The sequence below is a fragment of the Mesoplodon bidens genome (assembly GCF_964165515.1).
Source record: "Mesoplodon bidens genome assembly, chromosome: 1".
In the NCBI taxonomy this organism is placed as follows: Eukaryota; Metazoa; Chordata; class Mammalia; order Artiodactyla; family Ziphiidae; genus Mesoplodon; species Mesoplodon bidens.
The window spans coordinates 28355955-28369824 of record NC_138176.1 but is presented as its reverse complement, the minus strand read 5'-3'; the positions used below and the strand labels follow the sequence as shown (position 1 = coordinate 28369824).

At 37.8% G+C, this 13870-nt stretch overlaps 1 protein-coding gene across 11 annotated transcripts in view; it reads left to right on the top strand.

The window, feature by feature from the left end:
* BTRC (beta-transducin repeat containing E3 ubiquitin protein ligase) overlaps window positions 1-13870 on the top strand; it is a 191760-nt gene that overhangs the window by 82753 nt on the left and 95137 nt on the right. For 5 of the 11 annotated variants that reach the window (XM_081222493.1, XM_081222497.1, XM_081222496.1 and 2 more), the window contains exon 3: window positions 348-434. The exons of the other annotated variants lie outside the window; for them this stretch is intronic. In XM_081222493.1, the coding sequence (XP_081078619.1) occupies window positions 348-434 (87 nt within the window). The remainder of the gene's footprint in view (window positions 1-347; window positions 435-13870) is intronic. 11 annotated transcript variants of the gene reach the window in all.

The window sequence follows — 13870 nt, the reverse complement described above, 5'->3', positions numbered from 1 at the left end:
GAATCCGCCTGCCAACGCAGGGGACACGGGTTCAAGCCCTGGTCCAGGAAGATCCCACATTCCGTGGAGCAACAGAGCCTGTGTGTCACAACTACTGAGCCTGTGCTCTACAGCCCATGAGCCACAACTACTGAGCCCACGTGACACAACTACCGAAGCCCACACACCTAGAGCCTGTGCTCCACAACAGGAGAAGCCTCCGCAATGAGAAGACTGTACACCACAAAGAAGAGTAGCCCCCGCTCGCGCAACTAGAGAAAGCCCACGTGCAGCAACACAAGACCCAACGCAGCCAAAAGTAAATAAATTAATTAAATTTAAAAAAAGACAAAACATTTTGTTTGCAGATACACCTCTATACATTCATTGTTATAATGGCTTTGAAGACGTTTGCCCTTGGAATTAATAAAAGGAGTCACAACTCTGTATCTATGGTAAGGTCTCTGATTTCTTAGATTCTGTTTTTCAAGAATTTAGTGTTTTAGGACACTGTAATAGCTGGGCAATTACATATTTTTAGGAGAATCAATTCTCAGGTATGTCCCCTTTCTTTTTTTTTTTTTTTTTTTTTGCGGTACGTGGGCCTCCCACTGTTGTGGCCTCTCCCATTGTGGAGCACAGGCTCCGGAAGCGCAGGCTCAGTGGCCACGGCTCACGGGCCCAGCCGCTCCGCGGCATGTGGGATCTTCCCGGACCGGGGCACGAACCCGTGTCCCCAGCATCGGCAGGCGGACTCTCAACCACTGCGCCACCAGGGAAGCCCTCCCCTTTCATCCTTGCATGTTCATGGTCATGTGCAGACAGGTGAGATCAGAAAAAAATTTAGTTTTCCTTGTTTGAGATTCTCTCTGTTACAGTTTAGGGTCTGTATCTATAAAATATTTCAACCGCTGAGCATGCTAGCTTCTGTTTAAATCAGTGGAAAATATGTTGATCTTCCAAGACATGGATTTACTCAAGCCAGTGGTAAGGTGTAGCAGGGGGATATAGTTATTGGAAACAGTTCACTTCACCCGCCTGAAACTAAGAATCAACTCTTCAGTATATGGATCACTGGTATGTAATAATCGACTACTATTGGTCTGTGTGTTGGTCTCTTTTTAAATCAGTTTGGAACCTCCTGGAGTTATTTTCTTGCTCTGCTGACATCAATCCCATGTGGCAGAGGAGTTGTGTATAACCACTTTGGTTTAATCAATAGAATAATTGATAAACCAGATAAGATTTAAACTGATTATAGCCCCAACAGAATTCCCCAGAGGCCTTGGACTCTCTTAATTTTGACGTGTGTTTTGTACCCTGAGGATGAAGTGCAGTTTGAATTATCTGTTTTTATTTGCTTAATGATGGGGAGGGTGTTAAAGTCAAATGTTTAATTAACCCAGCAATGGGCTGCGTTGTCACTTACACACAGCTGATTGAGATATCTCATGGAGAATAGTGAATAGGAATGATAATGTGGCACTGGGACGGAAGATTGCTTTTTCAATCTATTTGCTGGGTCACTGCTTTGAATGTCTTATTGGATGAAAGGCATTCAGCCTGGAGAAAAAATTCAGCATTTAAGTACACTTTGTTCTCTTCTCCCCCTCTAACCCCCCCTGCCCAGAAGTTAACTAAAACAGATATGTTCTAGGTTTAATAAGCCATTCATGTACTAGTAAGAGACCAGGGTAGTCAGTAGCCTCAAGCTACATAATTTCCTGTGGAACAGAAAAATCATAGTAGCCTCCAAGGTATTCTAAATGTGAGCTCTTTTGTCCCTCACATCCCTTGTCCCTTGCCATTATTGTGGAGTTGTCTTTGGTTACTTGTCTCTTGCCTCTTTCTGCAGTGTTTGCTTGATGTGCCCCTACCTCTAGGGCCACAGGCAGACCTTTTTCTCCTACAGAAGCATATTCTTCAGTACATTTTTGCCATTTCATGCAGCTGGCTTCTATTTGGTTGTATTTCTGATCAAATATTATAGTGAGATTGTTGAACTATTTAAAGAGATGAACATGTGAAGCATATAGATTCTTGCTCCCTTTGCTGCTGCTATTATAAAACAGTTGGTTCCATGTATATTTTATTTTCTTCAGAAGCAGTTTGCTTTCTGTATGAACTAAAATCTAGGCCAGGAAAGATTCTAATAGCCCACATATCAAAAATGCAATTCAGGCAACTGGAGTTTTAATGACTTGCTACCCACAAAACATTCCTTACTAGCTTTATAATCAATGTAAAATTCTTTGGAGGCATATGAGCAAAACTTAAAACATTTTTTGTCACGACTTTCCTTTTTTGTAGTTCTATGCTTCTTTTATCCCCCAAAGATCTAAGCCAGGAATTTACTAATTTTTTTTCTTTGCTTTAGTCATTTGTATTCCAGAGAGCACAATAGGGAGAAGGATACAAGATTGATTTTTGTGTGTGTGTCCTCTTGAAAGCATAGTCTGGGGCATGACTACTTGTGTGTGGGGGTGTGGATTTACAAAGCAACAGAAGCATGTAGCTACTTTTCAGGCGCAGGTTGGACTTTTGCAGGTCAAGGCAGACCAGAGGAGTAGCTTATCTTGAGGGACGCGAGTAATAGACGAAATATAGAGCAGCTATTTCAGGAATCATGTAGGTCATTTAATTATCCATTATGATTGAGTGGCTAATGCTCTTTTGGCAATTACATGACCTCTGTTATTCTTGAAAGCTTTCCAGGCCCCCGTGGGTCGAATGACCCACCAGTCAGTGCTTGCAGACTTTATTCCACTCAAAAGGAAAGGAGATGCTGGGCGCTACTGGCATTGAGAAATGGCTGTGCTTTCTTTACCAAGCACTACCCAGAATATCCTTTGTACAGCAGTCAGTGATAGGCAGCTGGTTTTGAAGTCTACCGTTCCTTGCTTGTATGCAGGAGCACGAGGTATATCAGTTTCCACAAGAGGGAATTGTGGCAAACAAACTTTAATACCAAAGTTGGCCATTATGGTATTACAGGTTCTGTACTGCAAAGAACAAGTACTGTGGTATTAAAACTAATGTTTGATATCTCTCAAACCAATCATTCATTATCAAACTCTGAAGTTAGTGATTTTTTCATTCCATAACTCAACAAAATAGCACTGACAATACTAATAACAGATTTTTTTAAAGAGATCATTGATTAAATCAGCCCAATCTGAATTGGTTGATCATTATTTATTCAACTAAATAAAACTAAACAATCATGCTTATATGTGGAATCTAAAAAAAATGATGCAGATGAACTTATTTACAAAACAGAAGTAGACTCACAGATATAGAAAGCAAACTTATGGTTACCAAAGTGGAAAGGGGGTGTGATAAATTAGGAGTTTGGGGCTAACAGATACATACTACTATATATAAAATAAAATGTCTATATATAAAATAGACAAGGATCTACTGTATAGCACAGGGAACTATAATATCTTATAATAACCTATAATGGAAAATAATCTGAAAAAGAATATATATGTATATATATATAGCTATATCTGAATAACTTTACATGTGAAACTAACACAACATTGTAAATCAACTACACTTCATTAAAAAAAACATGCTTAAATGATTATCTAATTTTAAAAAAGCCACTTTAAAATTGAGATGCTGATCCAAGACAGAATAATTCTGCAACATTTAGATGAATGTTTCTCACCTTTTTTTCTTTAATCAATAAAGGATCATTAATATTTCTAAAGAAAATTCTTTACTCCTGCTAAATGATAGTGAAACTTCTGCTTTTTATAATTATAGTGACTTATTGAGTAATTCTGAGAAAGGAAAACAATGTAGGTTTCTTGTGATTCTTTAGATTAAGAACAGTTATGGAGTGGAAAGTAATGACACCACAATCAAACTATTTATAGGGTTTGTTGGAAATGTACAAACAAAATTCTAGATACTTAGCAAAATGGAAGATTACCATTCTCTAGCGGTCCAATAATTTAAAACCACAGGTTTAAGAGAAATAATTTTGTTAGAATAATGTACAAACATATCCTTTAAGTAGAGACCATTTGCATTGTTATAGGAAAAATAATCTATTGGAGAAAAAGAAAAATCTTTTTAAATTTGTTACTTACACATCAAAGAGCGTTGTTAACAACAACCCTACAAGGTTGTTTGTCCCTGGGGTAGTAAAATTAGCTATCTTTCCAAATAAATTTATCAGACCACTCTTGGTAGAACTCAAAGTTGATCTGTTTTTCTTTTTTAAAAAATTTGTTGTTTGGTGATATTAACAAATGAAAAACTGAAGACATGAATTGATGTTTATATAACCTTTGACCCTTCAGAAGTGGAAGCCTTCTCACTTAAATTTTAAATCCTTTAGGCCAATACTACCTTGGTATCTGGCTACTTAGAGACCTGTGAGAATGTAGTCAGTGTGGATTATATCAGTTGTTTTCTGTTTAAAAACATATTTTCCCTCATTATATATAAATATATGTATATATATATTTTAAAATTTCTGTAGTGGAGATGAGCAGAGAATGAGAAAGCAGAATTTACACTAAAAGCAAAAGTTAGAGCTTAAACTCAAGTATCCTGAATAAGGAGTATAATTTGTCTGCTTGGCACTTTAAGAGGAAAGCAAGGACTATAAAGCAGAGTGTGATGTTTGATTTCTTATCGGTAAGTTGCTATTCTTTAAGGCATACCCTTCAAGACCTGTGTTGGACTGTGTTATTCACCCTTGGAAACCAAAAATCTATATAAGTAAATGAGTGGAGATGGTATTTGTAATTTTAAAGACCTGAAAATTCATTAAGACTTCATATAATTAGTGGAAAAGTCCACAGGATAATAAGCCCACAGAAGAATAATTTCTTAATAATAATAAGGAAGAAGGAGAGTGATTATATAAGGGATAGTGCACAATAGAAATATACACCTAAATACAAATCTTAACCTAACCCAATCCGATTTCCACAAATTTACTTATTTACTTGGGATGATTTTATTTTCATTCCAAATGGATAGATTTGGGGATAAGTTTATCAACTGTAAAGGAGCCCTAAATTTCTTCCTCAGTATTGTTGAATTGTAATAAAATGGGAATACCAAAGCAGGGAAGATATCCAAGGTGTGATGAAAGTCATTTAGCAGAAAAATTCAGGAACAGGAATGACAGAAATAACTATTCTGCAGAGAGAACGGATTTTGGCATACCTCCTAAGGGTTCTATAGTTTTCAACCCCATTTTGAGAAATCAAAAAGATCTACCGAAAGCAGATGTCTCTGAGTTACAAAAATAACCAGATGTCCTTATTAGTAGAAGCAAATGTTTGCCTCCTAATTCACATAAAACTATATGCATAGGATCACTGGATGAAATATTGTGTAAATATGGCAGCAAAGAAAACTGTGGCATGAAAGGGTCTGTCCTAAACATGTAAGCATAAAGGTTCTATCTTGAAAAGGAAAAAAAAAATTTAGATCCATGTAGATTTAAAGGTAAGAGAAGTAAATTAAACTATTTATACTTTTGTTCACTGTGATAAGTGAGATTGGTTTTTTTTATTATGTATGTCTTTCTATCCTAAATCCTCCTGGTGAACTTTTATTCATTTTACTGTGCTTGTTTAGCTACTCTGTGCATTTTCATTGTATTTTAAACAGTGAAAGCATACGCATGAAACACATTTTTTTCTGAATGAATGATAGTCATCTTGGTTCTGTCAAGAAAAAACAAACAACCTGCAGTAGTATATAAATGCCCTCTTTGCAAACCTACTGGGATTTAAAAAATATTAAGCCACATTGTTAAAAATAGATGTAGTTTGGTGACTGTGTTGGGTTGTTAAGCAGAATTTAAAAAAAAAAGGCAAGGTATGAAGTTTTTCTGTTTGTTTTTAAATCAGGCCTTAAGAGTCAAAAAAACCTTTAGAATTTAAATGGACTCTTACTTCTTATGTGGAGCATGTTAACATAATTACAAGCTCTTTTATGTAGTACTTATAGTCATTGCTAAGTTAATGTTCAAACCTTTGATTAAGAAGTCACAAAGCTGAATGTGTTCAGACAGCTGTGTAATAATACCTCTCCTGTTCACAAAACAGAGAACTATTTTAGTTTTTTTTCCTGTTCCGCATATTTATTGATAGAAATCTCTCCTCCTATGCCAGCTATATTTTTAATAGTGAAATATTAAAATGCTGTATTATGATACATTCTATAACTTGAAAGTTCACAAAAGCAGCTCTGCTCCTTCATGTCCTTGCCTTGTCACTCCCTGGTGCTGTTCGTCTCTTCCATCCTTCTTATCAGAGTATCTCAGTGCTTAGTTGAGCTTGTTTATCTTAAAAGAGCAGGAGGCAGGCTTTTAGGGAGTAAGCTGCGTGTTCCAGTATAACAGGCACCAATGCTGTTTGACTTGAAAAACATTTGATCTCTTACATTAACAGCCCATGTCACTGTAATAGGACTACAGCCGGGCTGTTGTTCAGTTTTCTATTATTTAGCTTTGAAAGAACTGTTAGAGCTGCTCCAAAATCTCCGTGTTTAAAATTGTATATTGGCAGTCCCCCCAGGACTCGTAAGTAAACAAGGTGATGTGTGTGGCCAGAGGGAACATATTTTGTTAGCTTTGTTTTAAATAAGAACCTTCTCTATCTAAAGATGTTTTTTGTCTGATCCCTGGTAGTGTGCTGCATGACTTTGCCTTTGTAAATTTGCACATCTTAAAACAGATTTTTGTTTGTTATTAATGTGTGTGCTCAGTAACTATTCATTATGAACTTTAATATTTTTTCTCAAATAATGAAGCATTTAGTTTTCTCATGAAGCTTAACTTCAAATATCCTGCACAATTTCCCTAAGTACAGCAGTTTGTGTAGCAGTTATTGGAAACTGGCAAGCAAGAATCTAAGGGGTATGTTTGTTAGACTTAAGTATTACTTAGTTTTATTTTTAAATATTCAGTTATTGGTAATTTCTATGCCAGAAATAGTTTGACAGTTGGAATCAGGTAGCAGTATCTAAAGAATAGAAAATAAAATTTGTAAAATCAGGTGGTTCTCTTCCTTTTTAAGAGTACCTCTTATTGTAATAGTGATAGAATGGCAGCTTATTATAGTAGTGGTGGAATGGCAGCAATTTTACTCCTTCCTTTCTTCCTTCTTCTATCTATCTATTTTTAAGAACCTAGTTTGTTTTCCTATTCTGATTCTTTTCTGGTGTAATACATCATTGCCAGGCCACCCAGCACTTTCCTTGCATTTAACCTAAAATACATACATCAGCCAACACAAGCACAATTGGTTGAAAGGCAGACATCTATCTGGGGAGTTCTTCTAAATACTGAATGTGTCATGCACTTTGACATGACATATCTGTAATATCTGAATACAGAAAGCACTTTTTGCATTAGCTGTAGGTGTTAAAGCAGTAGTATGTTTTAAGAATGTCTGCTGTGCAAATTCTGGCTTGTGAGGTAATGACAAGTGTTTGCCTGCATAGGCAATATATTTTTCCTCTTGAGGTCCCCACACACCTAGTTTCCCTCAAGCTCATCATCTCTGTCAGGTTAATCAATAGGCACCGTATGGCAGAGGGTCAGTAATCAGTGTCATCGTGCCTTTAAATCGTGTTGAAAATTTGCTTAAAGCCTGGGCCAATTAACATCGAGATGATGAATGGATGGGAAGATGGAAAGAGCCTGACGCTCAGGGGCTTTGTGAGGAGGAGATGCTCAGCTGTTGAGCAGCAGACACCAGCGAATAAAATCAGCCATTCATGTGAGCTCAGTCCACCCACTCTTAATGATAATGTCAATCTAGCAAAATATATACACATTGGAGTTGTCACAAGTTCATAAATCAAAGGAGTTTGTCAAAGGCATTCAGATTAACGAGGCAGCAGCAATAACAAGTCAAATTTGCATAGAGAATTGCTCGAATCTCAGTAAATTATGATCCTGTTTTTCATTTGATTATTTGCTAATGTCTCAAGAGGGAGAATGATTATATTAGCATGCAAAATCTACTCCAGAAGTAGAAATCTGAGGTATAGAAGACCAGCACACTATGACAATTAATCAGCTTCTGCCTACTAGCATAAATGTACAAGGCCCAGAAATGAACTTCTTTTTATTATTATTTCTCCTTGCCACTGATCCAAATGGTTCAGCTTGACAGAGACTTTATATTGCTTTAACAGTGTTTTGAATTGTGCCTGCAGGCAAGACATAGTTATGCAGCTATAACCAACCTATCCATCTGCCAACCAGATTGGAATTCTCCTATCCAAGGCTTCCATTAACCCCCACTGACAGCTCCAAACAGGATTAAGAATTTGCAAGCATAAAAAATAGTTGTTTGCAAATATACACAGTCCCTTTGCATCTTGAGAAAGGCTGCATCTGTGTTTTGTAATTAGTGTTGGACAGTGTAGCAGAGGGAAAAACCAACTTGGCGTTTTTTGGACTTCTGTCATAAGGGAGTAAGGCAATACTAATGGAAGTTCTGTGTTTGGTTGTCCCAGAGAGTGCTTTCCATTCTATCTGGTTCCTAGCACTGTGCTTGAATTGGTGTTATTACTAGAAAATATCACTTCTTGAAAGGTTTAACTAGTGGATCTTGTTGAAGGTGAGCAGTATAGGGAGGCTTTGATGTGGCTGTGGTTTAATAGAATGTGTCAAATGATAAAACGTGCTGGAGAAGCAATGTGCATGAAAACATGCTAGAGAATATTATCTTATGAGGACAGTTGACGCCCTCCCTAAAATAAAACTGGTACTTGAATAGGATTCTTCAGTCAGCTTCTGAACTTAAATGACCTAAGTTTTCTCCATTGTATCCTAGAAGAATTAATTAAAATTTGCTTAAAGACACAACACATACACTACCCGCCTGCCACACACAGTGTTTTGTCATTTTCATTGAAGAGTTTGAACGATTTTTATTTATGTAGCTAAATCATCTTTTAACCTTGTAGAAGAATAATTGGTCTTTTTTTTTTTTTTTTTTTTTTTGCGGTACACAGGCCTCTCACTGTTGTGGCCTCTCCCGTTGCGGAGCACAGGCTCCAGACGCGCAGGCTCAGCGGCCATGGCTCACGGGCCCAGCCGCTCCGCGGCATGTGGGATCTTCCCGGACCGGGGCACGAACCCGCGTCCCCTGCATCAGCAGGCGGACTCTCAACCACTGCGCCACCAGGGAAGCCCTAGTCTTGTTTTTGAAAATTGCAAATCATACATATTTGGAGGATATAATTAGCTCCAAATCATGTAATAAGGTAATGGGAAAAATATTAATCCAATTAGTAATTTACAGGTCAAGCCCATGATACAATGTTTGCAACTAGCTATGGAAATTGGTCTCAAGATTTTTCTCTTCACATGGGTTGTCATTTTACATGATGATGAACAAGTGATTCAAAATCATAGTTTTAATTCACCACGATTTACCTGCTTTGCTAAAATGATACAAATTTCCTGTTACAGAGACCATTGAATTCTCCCAGTGAAGAATGTGGCATAGGTGGAAAATGTTACTTCTAGTTTTAGAGCTGGTAATTTTATTTTTAACAGATGTCTGTTCAAATAGGCTCAGGCTCTGTTGCACCATCCAACCTTGAGTAAGCAAGGTGCTTACTCAAAGATTATTATAAGTCATTATGAGTGGCTTGACTTTTCATCACTGTGTAAATTAGTTTAGTTTTTTATTTGATTATATAATCAACTCTTAATTATCCATGTCACCAGGAGTTGTGTGTTCGAATAGATAACTGAAAACAGTAAATAAGCCGCTTACTAGGTTGTGGAGAATATTGCTCCCGCCATAAACATCTGAAAAGTTAGGAGTGCTTTGCTTACCAACAGAAGAACATTTCCTTGTTAATGAAGGGTTGGCAAACTTTATTTGTAAAGGACCAGATAATAAACATTTGAGGTTTTGTGGGCCATAGGACCTCTGTCCTGACTACTCACCTCTGCCATTTTAGTGTGAAAGCAGCCACAGACAAAAGGTAATGAACAAGGGTGGCTAACTTTCAATAAAACATTATTTGTAGAAACTTTATTTAGAGCAGGAGCTGGCAAACTCCTCCTGTAAATTATACTGGCATTAAAGTTTTGGGATGGGGACTTGCCTGGTGGTCCAGTGGTTAGGACTCCATGCTCTCAATGCAGGGGGCACAGGTTTGATCCCTGGTCAGGGAACCAGGATCCCACGTGCCACGTGGCATGGCCAAATAAATAAATAAATGAATAAGTAAAGTGGTGGGATGATAGGACTGTAGTTGGGCTATCACTTTGAAGTTTCTCTGCTATGAAAACCTTTTTTTTTTAATTTATTTTAATTTATTTATTTTTGGCTGCTTTGGTTCTTCATTGTGGTGTGTGGGCTTCTCATTGCAGTGGCTTCTCTTGTTGCAGAGCACAGGTTCTTAGGCACATGGGCTTCAGTAGTTGTGGCACATGGGCTTAGTTGCTCTGCAGCATGTGGGATCTTCCTGGACCAGGGCTCAGACCCTTGTCCCCTGCATTGGCAGACAGATTCTTAACCACTGCGCCACCAGGGAAGCCCCATGAAAACCATTTTTTTTTTTTTTTTGTGGTACGCGGGCCTCTCACCGCTGTGGCCTCTCCTGCTGCGGAGCACAGGCTCCGGATGCACAGGCCCAGTGGCCATGGCTCACGGGCCCAGCCGCTCCGCGGCATGCGGGATCCTCCCAGACCGGGGCACGAACCCACGTCCCCCGCACCGGCAGGCGGACTCCCAACCACTGTGCCACCAGGGAAGCCCATGAAAACCATTTTTAAAGCTAGCTGGATGGTGTGGGTGTAGGGTTCCAATTATTTATTAAGCCCTTATTATCTGTATATTATGTAATGTGTTGGGAGGTAGAGGGAGCCACAAAGACTACCCAATAAGCTTACAGTCTTATTGGGTAGTTGAGAGTAACTTGCAAAACATTCATCTATTTAAGTGCCAAATTGTGTGGACCAAATTAAAATGTTAAGGCGTTTCCAGTAAAATAAGGTGGAGTAGTTGTATGGTTTCTTAGGGAAGACAGTTGAAACATTTTAAGAATGGGTAGGACTCAAATCGATTAAATAATTGTGTTTATAATTCTAGACTAGCATTAAGGACCCTTCTAGCCTGGAAATTTCAAGACCAAATCACATGTTTATAAGACTGTAAAGAGACTTGCTTAACTAGGGCAGAAAAATGTACGTTGAGGGAAGTAACTTGATATAATGTAGCAGAAATTCTGGAAGGTCTTGAAAACCAGGCCTAGAACTTCATATTTAATTTCATAGAAACAAAGAGCCACTAAAAATTTTTGAGGAAAAAAGACCACCACGGCAGTAGTGGTGATTAAGAAAGATTAATCTGGGCTTCCCTGGTGGCACAGTGGTTAAGAATCTGCCTGCCAGTGCTGGGGACATGTATTCGAGCCCTGGTCCGGGAAGATCCCACGTGCAGCAGAGCAACTAAGCCCGTGCGCCACAACTACTGAGCCTGTGCTCTGGAGCCCGCGAGCCACAACTACTGAGCCCACATGCCACAACTACTGAAGCCTGTTCACCTAGAGCCTGTGCTCCGCAACAAGAGAAGCCACTGCAATGAGAAGCCACTCGCCGCAACTAGAGACAGCCTGCAGCAATAAAGACCCAACTCAGCCAAAAATAAATAAATAAATAAATAAATTTTTAAAAATTGACTCTGAGGATTTAAGTCTGGGATAGAAAGAAAAGTTGAGAAGGAAAGAGCTAGCTTAGAATGGGTGAGAATGGTAAAGAGTGCTTTAAATTTGGATATGTTGGGCTTCCCTGGTGGTCCAGTGGTTAAGTGGTCCAGTGGTCCAGGGGGTGCAGGTTTGATCCCTGGTCTGGGAAGTTCAATCCCTGGTCTCGGAAGTTCTGCATGCCGTGCGGTGCGGCCAAAAAAAAAAAAAAAAACCCACAACAACAGAAAAAATAAATTTGGATATGTTGATTTTGAGACAGTTTAAGTTTTTTTTTTTTTTAAATTTGATTCCTTTTTCTTTTTTATTCACCCCCAGGTTACTTCTGGAAACATTTTAGCCAAAATACATCCCTGAGATCTAATGCATGGGCTTTAGCAGTATTTCACTTTGACTTTTTCCTACCCAAATTTCTGTTACCATATCTGCATGTCTGCAGATGTTATAACTCTAATGCTTCCATTTTGAAGTTAAATTCAAAGTTGTCAGTGAGGCTTTTATTCTGCCCTTTAAAGTTCTAACCTAGTGAATGCTGAATTAAGAGATAAACATTCAAGTTAATATAAAAGGTAACAAGTTATATAGTATCTTTTACAGGAATATTTTCATGTAATGCTAATATTTATACACTATTGTTACTCCAGGACTTACAGACACATTCTGCAAATGATTTACTATAATGAAATGTTCCATCTGAGTGTTGTGAATGAGTTGTTCTGAGCAGTCAGGTTTTTCTAGTTGGCTCAGGGTTAAGAGGTATAATATAACTTTTATTTTTATTGAAGGAATTTTTTCCCTCAATTTATTTTTCATTTATCTAACTTCTGTTTTTCCATTTCTTAACATATTTTCTTCTAGGTTTCACCTATTTGGTTAATTTTTATTTTGACAGATTTACAAAAAAGTTGAAAGAATAGTACAAAAATCCCCTTATACTTTTTTTTGAAAAAATATTTATTTATTTGGCTGCATCGGGTCTTAGTTGCGGCATGTGGGCTCTTTGTTGATGCGTGTGGGCTTCTTTGTAGTTGTGGCGTATGGACTCAGTAGTTGTAGCATGCAGGCTCTCTAGTTGTGGCATGAGGGCTCTGGAGCGCACGGGCTTAGTTGCCCTGCAGCATGTGGGGTCTTAGTTCCTTGATCAGGGATTGAACCTGTGTCCCCTGCATTGGAAGGCAGATTCTTAACCACTGGACCACCAAGGAATCCCTTTATACTCTTCACACAGATTCTCCATATGTTAACATGTTACCGTGTTTGCTTTATCTGTATACATACACACACATATATACTAACATCCATTTACTTATATTTTCTGAGTTCTTTGAAAGTTAGTTACAGACATATGTCCTTTTACCTCTAAATGTTTCTGTTGTATGTTTTCTGAAACCAAGGACAGTTCTTTTAAGTAACCACAGTACAAATGATACAAATGAACTTATTTACAAAACAGAAATAGACTCACAGACATAGAAAAGAAACTTATGGTTACCAAAGCGGAAAGGTGGGGGGGGGACGCGGTGGGGGCAGGGGATAACTTTGGAATTTGGGATTAACGCTACTACTTTATATAAAATAGATAAACAATAAGGACCTACTGTATAGCACAGGGAATTATATTGAATATCTTGTAATAACCTATAATGGAAAAGAATCTGAAAAAAGAGTAGATATAAATGTATAACTGAATCGCTTTGCTGTACACCTGAAACATTATAAATCAACTACTTCAATTAAAAAAAAATAAGGACAAATTGTCAAAATCAGGAAGTTGAATGTATAAACAAACTTTGGTAGCTCCATACAGTGATACTACTTGCCAATGAAAAGGAAAGAACTGCTGATATATGCAAGAACACAATGAACAAATGAATCTCACAAATGAATGTATTATGTTAGGTGAAAAAAGACAGACTCAAAAAATTACATACTATATGATTCATTTAATGACATTTTAGAAAAGACAAAATTATTGAGACAAAAAATAAATCAGTGATCACTGGGGAAAGAGGTTGTAACTATCAAGGGGGATTTGGGAGCTGATGGGACTGCTTTACATCTTGATTGTGGTGGTTACACAGCTTTATGCTTTTGTCAAAACTCAGAACTATACAACAAAAAAGAATAAATTTTTCCATATGTAAATTTTAAAAGCAGGAAACAATCAGGAAATTAA